Source organism: Corapipo altera, unplaced genomic scaffold, assembly GCF_003945725.1.
Source record: "Corapipo altera isolate COAL_440 unplaced genomic scaffold, ASM394572v1 119, whole genome shotgun sequence".
Taxonomy (NCBI): Eukaryota; Metazoa; Chordata; class Aves; order Passeriformes; family Pipridae; genus Corapipo; species Corapipo altera.
The window spans coordinates 644,852-659,069 of NW_020884985.1; the positions used below are offsets into that span (position 1 = coordinate 644,852).

The 14,218-nt window shown below is 35.5% G+C and overlaps 1 protein-coding gene across 5 annotated transcripts in view; it reads left to right on the plus strand.

Moving 5' to 3' along the window:
• Positions 1-14,218, plus strand: part of PTPRC (protein tyrosine phosphatase, receptor type C) — a 70,911-nt gene that overhangs the window by 51,160 nt on the left and 5,533 nt on the right. For all 5 annotated transcript variants that reach the window (XM_027666116.1, XM_027666115.1, XM_027666117.1 and 2 more), the window contains 14 exons: positions 32-193; positions 2,956-3,155; positions 4,967-5,027; positions 5,797-5,905; positions 7,093-7,124; positions 8,285-8,400; positions 8,928-9,018; positions 9,114-9,190; positions 9,417-9,453; positions 9,853-9,950; positions 10,888-11,013; positions 12,423-12,580; positions 13,051-13,186; positions 13,783-13,932. In XM_027666116.1, the coding sequence (XP_027521917.1) occupies positions 32-193; positions 2,956-3,155; positions 4,967-5,027; positions 5,797-5,905; positions 7,093-7,124; positions 8,285-8,400; positions 8,928-9,018; positions 9,114-9,190; positions 9,417-9,453; positions 9,853-9,950; positions 10,888-11,013; positions 12,423-12,580; positions 13,051-13,186; positions 13,783-13,932 (1,553 nt within the window). The remainder of the gene's footprint in view (positions 1-31; positions 194-2,955; positions 3,156-4,966; positions 5,028-5,796; positions 5,906-7,092; positions 7,125-8,284; positions 8,401-8,927; positions 9,019-9,113; positions 9,191-9,416; positions 9,454-9,852; positions 9,951-10,887; positions 11,014-12,422; positions 12,581-13,050; positions 13,187-13,782; positions 13,933-14,218) is intronic.

A 14,218-nucleotide genomic window follows, 5' to 3' on the forward strand; every position in this document is an offset into this window, starting at 1 on the left:
ATTAATTTCATTAATTAATTTAATTTTTCAGTTTTTTGTAAGGAGACAGAAATCAACATGACTCACTGGACTTTCAACGTACCTGAACCCTATAGCAACGTTTCTGTATGGGTGACTGCATATACAAACTCCAAACAAAACAGAAAACTTAAGAGTCAACCTAAAAAGCATAACTTTACAACACAAGAAGGAGGTAAGTCTTATTTGCTAGCTATTATGAATGAGGTTGATTATAACACAAAGAATATGTACTCTTCTCTTGTAGTTCATTATATTTTATACATGGTATTGCTATTAACCAAGAAACTGATTAACATTAAAATAATTGTATTGACACTCATCAGTGTCTCTTTTTTAATTTTTTTAATGTTAATCTGTTTTTAATTATGCACCTGATATTAGTATTGTTCTTATTTATATAAGATTTAAAAAAAAAAAAGTTCTTCATTCATTTGCAATTCTTGTTAAGATTTTAGAAAGCATTATGTCCCAATCTAAAGAAAAGATTCAAATTAAACAAAAATAGAATGAAAAACGTTTGTGTTTTATTTTGTGGCTTGCAAGCTACAAAGCTGTGCAGACTGTACCTTCTGCTCTGTAGTTACCTGTTTGCTTGAGGCAGACCTGCATTGCCTAGGCTACAGCAGCACTGATGTCTGTACTGGGTGTTGATCAGTTTGGGTGTACCCCTACAGAGTTGCCTTCCAACATTAGGTTAAAGACAAATGTGTGCCAGCCCTTATGCTGACAGAAAGGTCTGTGCACCTTTCTGGGGCTCTGCTTTCAAAAGCTTAGCCCTGTGGTCCTGATTCTCTGTTTGCCATACATGTTCAATTGATAAATCTAGATGAGAAGCTAGAAAAACCCCAAACCAACAGACTTCACAGATATTCTCCTGATGCAGAAAAGGCGTAATAGAGATGCAATCCTTTTTACTTTGTTGGGGTTTTCCCCCCTTTTAATCTTCAGATGTAGAACCTCATACTATTTTAGTTCCTGCTTTGAGGAAAAAGCAATAAAACAAAATCCAAACGTACCCAAACCCTCATATTTATCTAGTTTTTTCCAGTACTTTTTTAGCTCTAGCTGCACCACCTCCAGATTTAACTAATATAGATATACAGCTAAAGGAAAACTATGATGGCTTATACCTTGTAAGATACTAAATTAATATTTCCTTTAATTTCATTGAATAAACAAAAGATTTTTTTTTAGTGAAAAATAAAATATTATCTTTGTGATAGTGATATAATGATAGTTTAAAGTAGTGATTGCTTTTTTTTCCCCTAATAACAGGAATAATTAAGTCTTTTGTTGCTTTTAGCACTCCTGGAAAGTCTGTAGAAATGGATATATAAGAACATTAAACCTGACTGCTGTTTTTATTAAATGTGCTTCTGTAGAGCTTTGGGAAATACAGGGGCTTCTGGCAGACTATTGTTTTGAATTTGAATCCTATCCTCTGTGGAATATGCAGAGCTTTTGCAGCCAGTTTTATAGACAATCCATGTAAAGATTAGAATCCCCTGATTACTCTCTGGGTCACTGAGCTAACAAATTTTAGTTTATGGTTTGAAGTATACGGGGATCAAAATTGTCACCTGAAGCCCCACAAAAAAAAAAATCTGATAAATTAATTAATTGATAAAGGTAAACAGTTTGATCTGAGACTTAATTGTAACAGAAATTTAAAAATGGCTTTAATTTTTAGGCAGCCCTAGTTTGAGCATGATCACGATTCTTTTCTCTATGAAAATCTTGTTTGAGCATAGTATATTTTGAAGCCCACGCTTTCTGGGGTTCCACTCACATTTTAGTAACTCAGGTGACGATTACAGTGTACAGTATAAGTTTATGGGTCTCAAAACAACCTCATATCCCTTCTTTTTTTGAGAAAATAACAAGTTGCTTCCTTCCTGAATCAGTGGTATTGATTAGACCTTCTCCAACTGTTACGACATGGTCAAGCAGATAGTGGGAGAGTTTTATGGCTTCTTGAACAGCACAACGTATCAGTAGAGCACAATTCCTTGGAAGCAGGAAAACCCCTACATTTTATAAAATGTGTTTTCATCTTCAACAAACACATTGCCTGCAAAAGAGTTCACTTTCTCCTTGTCACAGCTCTCTCAGTAGTACATGGAATAGGAATAACAGATCTGCCCTGTGGATAAAAATGAGCCAAGTAAAATACCCACATGAGATATTTGATCTGCTTGTAAAGCCTCACACCTCTTAGCTCTTTATATGAAGAAAAAAGTAGCTGCAAGTAGTTTGCAAGTTGAAGTTATTTTGAAGAAAATTTCCATGGTGATGTTCTCCTGAAATGTGGCCAATGGGCCTGCCTTATGGAGAAGGTTATTTACTTTCTAAAAGGTTTTATAAGCTCTCGGTGAAAGGTTCCTTGGGCTGTGCCCCTCAGTCTGAAACATGTTTGCTGCAAAATACAAAACTAGAATTAGAAAACACAGATTAGACTTAACAGATTCTGAGTCATTAAAAAGTAAAAAGTTGTTGTGGTTTTACGCCAGCTTTAACGCACCAGTAACTCCTGGCATGACATTTCATTTATAGAAGTTTTGAAATGAATACTCACATGGAAAACTCTTTGTCCTCCTGTTATGTCTGTCATCTCATGTTCTTCAAATGAGAAAGTGATGTCAGGTGGAAGAGAGAGATTTGCCATCATACTGTGTTTGCAGCCTGACTGTCAGTAGGCTTCTGATCTTCCCAGCCTTTTCAGTTCCACTTCACACCTTTTCCAGCTCAGATAAGCCTATGGTTAAGTCAAAACTGATTTTACTTATCTTGTTAAATCAGGACTGAATTTTTTAAGGAAGAAAATGTATTACATTTATATTAAGAGAGAAGATAAACAGATGTGAGCACATACAGTGTGAAATATTGGGTTTGAAATTATGAGAATAGTACCAGTAACACTTCTTTTGTGTACAGTACCAGAGAAAGTGACTGCTGTTGAAGCAAAGTTGACAGCTGATAATGCTGTCCAAATTAAGTGCAAACATCAAAAAGTGTATGGACCACAAACAATATTTGAATTGACTTGGGAGAATAATGGAAAAACCTATGAGAGAAGCGAGAATTGTGAGTTTACAATAGGAGATCTTTCATACTTGACAAATTATACATTTAAGGTAAGTAGGCTTATATTAAAATATATAAAATACTGCAGCATTTTCATCGTTGAAGCATATTATACTTCATTTTAGGAAAAAAAGGCGAATATAGTGGCAGAGGAGTTAATCTATGGATCTGTAGGCTACAGATGTAAAGAAATACCTATTATTTTGGAAATAAAATGCATGTGTGCCTAGCCTATCAAGCAATTCCTTGTGTGCTGTTCCACATCGGTTCTGACAACAAGAAAAATACAAGCTGAATAGATTGTACTTGCAAAAGAGAGAAATTTTAGGTTTCTAAAAGTTTAAAATAGTTTCTTCAGTATGACTGATATCATAGTGTTTAAAACGTATTTCATTTAATGAATATGTGACTGTCATTTCAGTCAGAGTATAAATGTGGGATTTAAGTCTTGAGATAATTTCTCAGAAGTAAACTTCAGATTTTTTCACTGTGAAGATTTTTGATGTAAAACAGTCCAGATTCTTTCCTATGTTCTTACATCATCCTCTTACAAGCCAGTCCTTGTTTCCATACAAAATATGTCAAAAATATGTCAAAACCTTTGCTTTCCTGAAGGCCTCCTTCTATTTTTAATTCTGTCAGACATTTCACTCTTTTGGGGTTTGTTGCTTGCAAAACCAATGATCTTGTGTGATTCCCTTTTTGTGGCCAGTAGGAATATTTTTTATATCCTGATAGCTCCTCTCAGTAAAGTTTAGGCAAGAAAGTAACCAGTATGAATGATGGAGTTTTATTACTCTTAGGAATCAGTTTCACTCATTTCCCACAATCCTTCCCTCTTGTCTCTGTTTTTACCTGAAGAAATGCAGTATCAGAGAACTTGAGTACTCTCGGTTTTATTCCAAGATTTTGTCAGCAGTTTCCTGACAGATTCTGCTCAGAGAGCTTTATATTTGGAAAATAAAGATGAGGTCCCATAGGAGCAAAAGATCCTTGCATTGACCTAATATCACAAGACCTCTGCATTCTTGTAAGCTTCTTGTACATCACATGCAGCGAGCAGTTTTCCTTACAGAAGGAATTTGCTTCTCTGTCTCTAAACTCTGGCTTTTGCTTTGCACTTGTTTTGCCCAATTCTTACTGGAAAAACAAAGAAAACCTTATGACCTTTGCTGGTAATGAAAGGACCCTGGGTCAAGTTATAGAAGACTCAAAAAAACCAATGTGAAATATTTGACGTACAAACTACAAAGTGCCTTTTAGATCTGATAGGAATTTCTATTAGGGAAATTTAAAAGTGTTAAATATATGCCAAAGCATAAACACAGCAAAACATAGTTAGTATTTTAACACCAATTAAAGTACTCAAATTTAATGATGCAAGAAACCAGCTTATTGAATTAAACTTCTATTAATTATTTCCTATACAGAAATTTGTATTAAAAATATCAAATTCAGTTGACTATTTGTATATGTACTGTTGAAGCAAATGAGTGGTTTTTTATATATTGCATGGTTATTTTTTAGGTTTGAGAGATCTGATAAGAGATAAAGTTGATTTTTCCTTGAGGTGCATCTGATTTTGATTTTGTAAGATGTGTTTCCTGTTTTGCTAAATTTTTTTCCTGTCATCTCCATATTTTTGGATCTAGATCTAGCTCTAACTTGGGTAGAAACCTGAGCTGCACTATAAATGGCTATACAGAGATATAGCAGATGCTGCTGCCAATGAGATTGATTAATTGAAAATAGATGGATGAATTTCAATATCCATTGTGCTTTATTTTCAAAATAAATTGTATGCAGAAATTTTTTCTTTTTGTACCTTAACATGTCTATTATTCTCACCCACTGCATACAGATCTCAGTGTTTAACAACGTACGTAGAGGGGAGGCAGTACGGGGGAGTATAAAAACCAGATGTAAGTAAATGTGTACAGCCTTTTTACCTTTAGACCTTAGCATAATACAAATAATGTAAATTGTAAATTCCATTAAATTGCTCCTAATTAAAAATCCAAACTGCCTGTTTTATAGTTCATAGTTGATCTGCATTTAAAAATATTATCTTAATTAAGTATTAATATAACAGATCACGTTGTCAAGTCATTGATCATAATTCAGAATTATTACACAGCTGTGGTTTCTTCAGGAAACATTCAAATGCAAGTAGAAATTAATTTCTCCAGCTTAAATTATTCAGTTTAAGATTACTTTCCTGTGTTCAGATCCTGCATTTCAAGAGCTGAACATCTGTGGCTTGGCAGAGATTCCCAATGTTCAGGTCAAGAGCAAGTGAGAGCTCCACTGCTCGGGTGTACAGGTCACACAGAGCAGGAGACAAGTGTGGTAATGATGAACTAGTGAGTTGTAGCATTTTAACAGGTGGACATGGGGAGTTTAAAGGGAAATAAAGAATGAAGAGACTTAATTGTAACAGAAATTTAATGAAGAAATAAAATGAAGAAATGAAGAAATAAAATTCCCTTCTCTATTTTGGAATAGTAAACTTAAACCAAACACATAAAAGTAATTGTTTAGTTCCTTTCTCAAAATAAAACCAAAACCAAAACAAACCAAAACAAACCAAAACAAATGAAAAAAAAAATAAATGAGCCCTGGTTCTAGGAAGTATACAGATAAAAAAAAAGGAATGAAAATAATAAAAATATATTCTTTTTCTGTTACCAGACAATTCTAAAGCCCTGATTATATTCTTGGCATTCTTGATCATTGTGACATCAATTGCTTTACTACTGGTTCTGTACAAAATCTATGATCTTCACCAAAAAAAACTTAGGTAAGGTTCATGTTTCTTTCAAAAATGTGGGCGAGGGGCTTTCTGGGTTTTTTCATAAGATTTCTCAGTGGATAGTGGAAAAATGTTGCAAGTTTGATGTTTTATTAATAATGGGAAAAGATATCCTTTTACCTTTTAATTGTTTCAAAAGAAGCTCATTTTTTGGTGTTTGTCTGACAACACAATGAAATAGATATACAATCTTTCTGCTATACCCTTGTTCAAGGCACAGAAGAACTGGTCTGCTAGAATAAAATGTCTTATCCCTACTTTTGTGAAAAAATATTCAGAAATACCTGGAAAATGTTTCCTTCATGATTTAAATCAAAAGTAATGAAAATAATACACACTTTATGGAAGTTATTCCAGTGCTTGTTCACCCCAAACATTATATAAAAGAGACTTTGTTTATTACAGTAATCTCCAGATGACTCAGCAGTTCTGTAGGACAGTGCATGGTGATGGAGGAGTGGCCATTGCCTTCCCCAGTGCCTGTGCCAGAGCCCTGGCGAGCTGGGCTGACTGCTGCTATTGCTGTGAGGGGAGGTGGTGCAACGTGGGGGGGGGCATGTGCTGCTGGTAGAGACAGAAGAGTTTGGGCAACTTCTTCTGAAACCTTTCAGCCCTCTGGCAACAACAGAACTTGGTGTCTCATCTCTTCCAGCCCCTTTCCCCTCCCCGCTCTTCCCCTTAGCAGGATAGGGAGCTGCTCTTGCTCAGAAGCAAATTTCTATGCTTAGGGAAGCAAAACTGCTTTTGCTTGTACAGCTCCAAAGAGTCTGACTTGGGTTTGGCTGCTTAGCATCTAAACTTCATTATATTTTATGCACGTGTTGGTTTTCTATCGCAAACAAGAGAAATAAGGATGGTGTGGGCGGCCACTCCAGTGAAGGAATTAAAGATGAGTTTGCAGTAGGTGATATGGACAAAATTATGCAAGTGGCAAAGGTTTTTGATATGGTCCCCTTGTTTCTCCCCCTCAATAGTGCTCAGGGTAGGAAGACAAGGATCCCAAACACCTCTGCTTAGTCCCAGCTGTTGCACTCTTGTTTCACAGAGAGCTGGTAATGCAGTTTGCTGGCTAAGAACAGCCTTGGTGTTCACATACAAAACTGATTTTATTTAACTCATTATCATACATATGTCTTACTAGTCAAAGTGTTTACAGATACTTTTGCTTCTTACAGCAATTCTTCTGAAGACGTGAACCTTGTTGCAGGTGAGTCTTTATATATTTAGCAAGTGGAAATAAAATTAGTTTCAGGTCTTGCTGGCACCTTTGGACTGTTGACATTCTGGGTTGTATACATACATTACAGATATCAACATGATAACACCTTATATGGAGGAAAAAATACTTCAGTAAATTTGTAGGACAAGTATATATACCTTAATGAACTGAAAGATTGTCAGTATTTGAAAAATTCTTAGTTAGTATTTCATTACAAACCCAATTTTATTATCCCAGACAATGTTTGTGGTGTTTTTAATACTAAGACTAAGCCCAGAATCAAATAGAGCTTCAACCAGAATTTCCCTTTTCTGTGTGCCTTTTTCAAAACAAGAAATTAAACATTAGCCAGTTGTTTTTTACTGAAAAATTTTGAAGGCTTTCAAATCCCAAATCTGAAACCAAACATTTTATGCAACTTTTTGCACAAGATTTCAAAGCCTTTAAGGAAAGACAGGATCAGTCAATACCAGAAAGCTTAAAGAAAAAAATATTTAGAACACTTAAATGAACAGAAACTAACTATATGACATACTGTGTTGAGATTCAAATCCATTAGCTTACATACATGGTTACTAAAAAATACAACTTTTCAATGTAAATAAAAAATTTATAAATGTCTAATAGGAGGTGTTAAAACTTATTCAATCGTTACTTTGTCATTTGAGAGGATATAACAGATAATTGCAACTCAGAGAATAAATTGGAGGAAATTTGGAAAATTAGGCAATGCATTGCATTTGTAGGTTGTTTGCACAGTATTTCCCTGTACCACTGGCAATAACTGATCAGAAGTGAAGTAGAAGGCAAGGCTGTGTAACTCTTGTGGCCTTAGGGCTGTGGGTGTGACCTGAACGTGACAGTCGGCACTTGGTACAAAAGCACTGTTGGTGCAGTGTCCCTGCACGAGGCCTCCTCCAGAGGTGTCTCCAGTCAGGCAGCAGAGCTGGAAAAGTTCTGTTATTCCCATGGCCTATCTTCTCACAGCGGGCTCAGGCAACAACAGTTTTTAAAAAAATAAATATACCATTAAAACAAAGAAGCTTGTCCTTCTGTTAATTCACCTGACAATGCAAAAATCACATTTACTGAAATGTGATGTACATTTTCAATATCAGTAACAATAAATGTTCAACTTGTTGACACAGTTAAAGATGATGAGAGGCAACTTCTCAACATAGAACCAATACCTTCAGAGCAATTACTGGACACATACAAGAGGAAGATTGCAGATGAAGGAAGGCTTTTCTTGGATGAATTTCAGGTTTGTCCTTGGCTCAATATATACCACAGATTTTTAGCCAGGTGGCTGGAAAAATTCTGTTTGGGAGCGTGTTTGAAGTACTAGTTAGAAATAAATAAATAATCTCGAAAATTGAGCAAATTCTCATCTAAGGTCAAATAGGCCTCAGTTAATTTTGCTACCAATCTCTCCTCATTGTAAGATGACAGTACTTTTTTTTCCTGAAAGTGTTTTTCAGCAAAAATATAAAATAAGCAGTCTAAATACTTCTCATTCTAAAGTACTTTTTAATGCATATGTTTAATACTCTTACTGCATAGCCATGAGGATATAAATAATATATAATTGTGGAGATATATATAATCTATATTGAGGGAAAGAAATTTTTTCTACTTCAGATATAAGAAATATATGAAGTAATATTGTATAAAGTAGAATGTTATCTTTCAGATTTAGTAATACCAACTTATTTCCATATACATTTGACTGTAAGTAGAAGCTATTTAAAATATACACTTATTTAATAAAAGAAAAATTGTATTTTACAGAGTATTCCTAGAGTTTTCAGTAAATTTTCTATAAAGGAGGCCAAAAAGAACCATAATCAGAACAAAAACCGTTACATTGATATTCTTCCATGTGAGTATTTGCTATAATTTCTGTGCATTTTATAAATATTTGATTTCTCACTGCCTTGAGATAATATAATTTATTTTTTTTAATTATTTAAATAGATGACCATAACCGTGTTGAGCTCTCAGAGATCCCAGGAGATCCAGGATCGGACTATATCAATGCAAGTTATATTGATGTGAGTGACTTTGACTGAAAAAAATCTTAGACACTATTGAAGAAATCCTATAGTCAGTACATTTAATGCATCAACACCTTTAAGGATTTCCATTTCAGTTTTTTCCACCTTTGTAATGTATTCAGTATTTTTGAACTGTTGTATATTGAATTTGTTTTTTAAAGCTGAAAATCTTTGACTGTTCATGCTTGCTTTCTAAAGGTTGATAACAATGTACTTTTTATAGGGCTTCAAAGAACCAAGAAAATACATTGCTGCACAAGGTAATTTTTAACCTTAAAAGAATATGCTTTTTTTATTCACCCATTTATTTTAGAGTAGTAAAAGCCTGTTTGTAAATTTAAAGGAAAAAATGAAAATTTGAAATTTTGAAATGTAATATGAAATATTTGTCAATGAGTTTTTGCTTAGGGAATTCTGTGAAGATTAACAAATTTTACTTCAAAGGCAGATTTCTCATGTTGTATAATTTAACACTAAAAGTTTTCAGATTTCATAGCTATGCACTAAAGATACATATGAGCCATAATGAAATCAAGTGTGTGGCTCTTATTTGTGTGATTGCTTAGCTTTTCAGACTGCATGGCTAAGCATGTCAAGAAGGCAAGTGTGTTTTCATGGGGCTACACTCTGAAAAAGTCTCTTAAAATATCTCCTGCTAGGCCCCAAGGATGAAACCACAGATGATTTCTGGAGAATGATCTGGGAACAGAAGGCAACAATTATTGTCATGGTGACTCGCTGTGAGGAAGGAAAGAGGGTGAGAAACATCCATCCTTCTATCCTTCTGTCTATCTTTCTGTCCTTCTTTTGTCTGAAAACAGAGTGGGTTTCTGTACTGTGCTGAATTACATTTTCTTCTTAGTACTTTGTTTTCATTCTTTGCTGTTCTGTTGTTGTGGCAGAACCTGTATTGGAAAGCATGACAAAACAGTGTTGCATTATGAATTACCACTCTTATCAGAAAATATCACTTTAGTCACATCTGTAAGTAGCAGAGGGTGAGCCTCTAAATTACAATTAATTAACCCAGAAAAGGGCTCATGGTAGAACTGTAGCTCCTCACAGAACTGTCATAAAAGGTATGGTTAGTATTTTTCTTCTGTCTATTCTGACATCCTGGCAATGTCCTCCGTAAATCCTAAATAGAATATTTTTCACCTGTTGTCTTTGCCCCTTATTTAACTGGAAGGTTGGGTGCTTCTGGCTTGCTTTTGTTCCTTATTCCAGATACAGCAGGAAGAAGGGGATCTGCTGTTTTAACTGCTTTTAAAGATGTTGGCAGCATGCAGATTTACAGCACACCCAAGTTGATGTTATAGGCAGGCAAGAGCAACATCCCTCACTGAAGACTGAAAAGAAGCCATGGAAGTAGCTGCAAAAATGTTTCTACAGCCATCAGGCACCAGCAGCAGTTGCTGTTCACTTTTTCAACTAGTGTACAGGATTTTTTTCCCCCCCACTTTACATCTGAAATTAAATTCCATGACCATAAACTTCAGGTCAGAGACCTGAATTTCTGGATATTTGGAATTATTTGTCTAAGCTGTGCCAGCCTTTTCAGGAGAGGATGAGACCTGTGAGAAGTTGGAAAAACTATACTGAGCTTCCATTTATTATAAATGAGACTTTTTTCTAGCTCTCAGCTCTCTGCCACTTTGCTGTCGTGCTGCTCACCTAACTTCATATCTTCATAGAACAAGTGTGCCCAGTACTGGCCATCAATGGAGAATGGATCTGCAACATATGGGGACATCATTGTGAAGATCAGTGAAAGTAAAACATGTCCAGACTATGTCATTCAGAAACTACACATCACAAATGTAAGTTGATTCAAAAGTGTGAGACTGACTGGAACTGGAGTGTCTGTTTGGAGCTTGTACTTTTAAGAGACAAGAGTTAGATATCTGTGGAAGATGCTCTGCTGTATTTTCCTAAGCAACATATAGCTTCCAAGAAAACTTCTTAGGTGTGGGTGTCATTCCTTGCAAGAAATATGAGTTAGATATGTATTTCCCAACTTCAAAATGTATTTTCCTTAATTTTCTAGAATCTACATTTAAGATGAAACTACTAATATGCTAAGTAGTAAAAAAATTAATATGTACACTGTGGTTTCCTTAGATGCTAGTTTGTTCTGTAACACAGAAGTTTTGCTGGTTTATGTGTATCCCGGCATAACCGTCTGCAACTAAAATCAATGTGACTCACAGATCACCATCATCTACTCTCATGTTAATTGTGCGGGGGGACAATCACAAATTCCCAAGTGCATTTATAAGCATAAGTATTTTAAAATTACCATTTATCTATGTGTAGAATCATTAAGGCTGGTTAATTTCTACCTTTTATACAGCTGAAATCATGTTAGTTGCTCTATGTGTAATTGAGAACAAAATTTGCTATCTGAAGCCAAATGCTCAGTCTCAGGCCCTTTGAAAACTGTTTCAATGAGGATAAATGGAGCATAAGTCATAGCTAAAAGCGTTAAGATTCAAAGAGTAAATCTGCTGACAGATCTTCAGCGAAGGGAACAGACTCCACCCATCTTTATCCATGATTACAGCTGGAAATTCCTATTCTGCTGTCTCATGTTGCATTAAAATTTACTCAGGAAGTGGTCTGATTAAAAGAAAGTTGTAACGTAGTGCGAAGTCAGTGAGAATATCAGGATGTTAAGAATTAACTATTAACAAACACATTGCTCCATCACTTGAGCAATCTGACATTAGAAATGAGAGACTGCAGCAGGTTGGCGGTTGATATTTTTAGACCTGTCTGCCCTTTGTTCAGCTGACATCATATTTATATAGAGAAAATGAATACTTGTTGTGGAATTTGAGAGTGGTACCTGGCAAGAAAGTGGAGACTTCTGCAGTTCTGGTAGAATAGTGATAGATAATTACTGAAACAATGGCAAATAACTGTATGAATAACTCTGCCACAACTGGGTAATTCAACTTTGAGTAAGAATTTGGAGGTTCATTACTGGGGAAATGCTCATATAGCCATACTAAATCTTAGCCAGTAAAAGAATGTCACTGAGATGTTTTTCTCATTTTGTTTTATAATCATGGTTATCAAAATCTATGTCCTCTTTTAGTCTAGCAGTGACATATCAAAGTAGGACTCAAGACTTCACACGCTTTAAGCTTTACTCTAGTTACTTGGACTTATGTACACACATATATATAGAGAGAGATATTAAAACCCCACACTTCACTTTTTCTAGGGAAGAGAAAGGACAGCTGGAAGAGATGTCACTCATATTCAGTTCACAAGCTGGCCAGACCATGGAGTCCCTGAGGATCCACATCTCCTTCTCAAACTCCGACGCCGAGTTAATGCTCTCAGCAACTTTTTTAGTGGCCCAATAGTAGTTCATTGCAGGTAAATATATATTATTCTTTAAAAAAAATTTTAATGTTAAATAAAAATGAAATGAAGATATTTAAAAAAGGGAGGTGGCAAATGTGTCTGATCCCAAATTTTGTGGCTTGAATACTTGAAAATGAGGCAGCCAAAGAGTCACAAGGAGGCCTGTTTTCTGAAGGATATTAAGGATATTCAGGTAGGTAAAATGTGAGGATACACAGACTTTTGGAAAACAGCCAGTGGTGGGCTACTCTGGCTATAAGCATCACATTTGGCAATATTTGCCTTGTTTTCATTAAAAGATACTAAAAATACAAACTCATCACTCTTTGTATTGCCAGTTATTTACAGCAAGAACTGTGTTCAGTTGCGTTGAATTCTGTTGTTACACTTTTTCACTTTCCCTCTCTCAGGGGCTGCTCCCCTCAGAGTGGGACCGGGGGTGCCATTCCCTGTCAATAAACAAATCCCTTTGTGCTTTGCAGTGCTGGTGTTGGGCGCACTGGGACATATATAGGAATCGATGCCATGCTGGAGGGGCTGGATGCAGAAGGCAGAGTGGATGTTTATGGCTACGTTGTGAAGCTGCGTCGGCAGCGATGCCTCATGGTTCAAGTAGAGGTATGTCACTAAAATTCCTGTCACTTAAAACTCTCCATTGCTAGGGCCTCATCAGTATTTCTCAGAAGTGCACTGCTTAGTCTTGGGTGCTGCTACAGTTCAGTTGAAGCTGTTCGTAGAAAATGTAGCTCCGGAAAATATTAATAGAGAGAAGAGCTTCCAGGATAACTTTTCAATTTTAGAAACTTCAACTTTTAAGTTTAGAGTCTAGAAAAGAGCACCAAAACCAACTTAGATTTGATAATCCCTCTTTTGGCATGGAATTCACAAACACAAAATTGGGATTGCAGAGTCAAACTTAATTTTCAAATTCTAAAAACTGTCTGCCTAAGTGCAATTTTCAGTTGAGTTGAGAGTACACTAGAAGTTGTGGTCTGATGTGAAGTATGTTTTTTACTTATTTAAGTATTTTACAGTTTTAATACCTGTATTTAATACTTGAATTTAATGCCTATTTAATGTTAATGCTTAATATTATTAACACTAATGATACCATGGGAGTAATAGTTCCTTAGAATGGTTTTAAAAAGTGATCTGACTTTTTTTTTTGCTCTTTAATAATTTCATGTTTAAACTCTGCAAATGGGAAACACCAGTCACAGTACATCCTTATTCATCAAGCACTCGTGGAATACAATCAGTATGGAGAAACAGAGGTCAGTCTCTCTGAGCTGCATTCCTACCTTAACAATCTGAAAAGAAAAGACCATCCGAGTGATCCTTCTCTGCTGGAGGCAGAATTTCAGGTAAATAAGCATTACACTCGAGTTGCCCTTACTTCCCACTTATGTCAGAAGGCACCTTGCACGATAGTCATGAGATTGAGATACTGTATGTAATAGATCACTTTGGTGCTATTTTATTTCTCTAGCACAGAAAGAGTTTCTTTACCTCCATGAAAAAAAGCTGTACATTAAGGATATTTTATTTCTGCTTTTGGTGTTGATATTTTTAACAAAGTTGGAGATCACAGAATAATTACTTGTGTCTGTGTGCATGATGCCCTGTGCTATAGTACACAGTGTAGCAGGT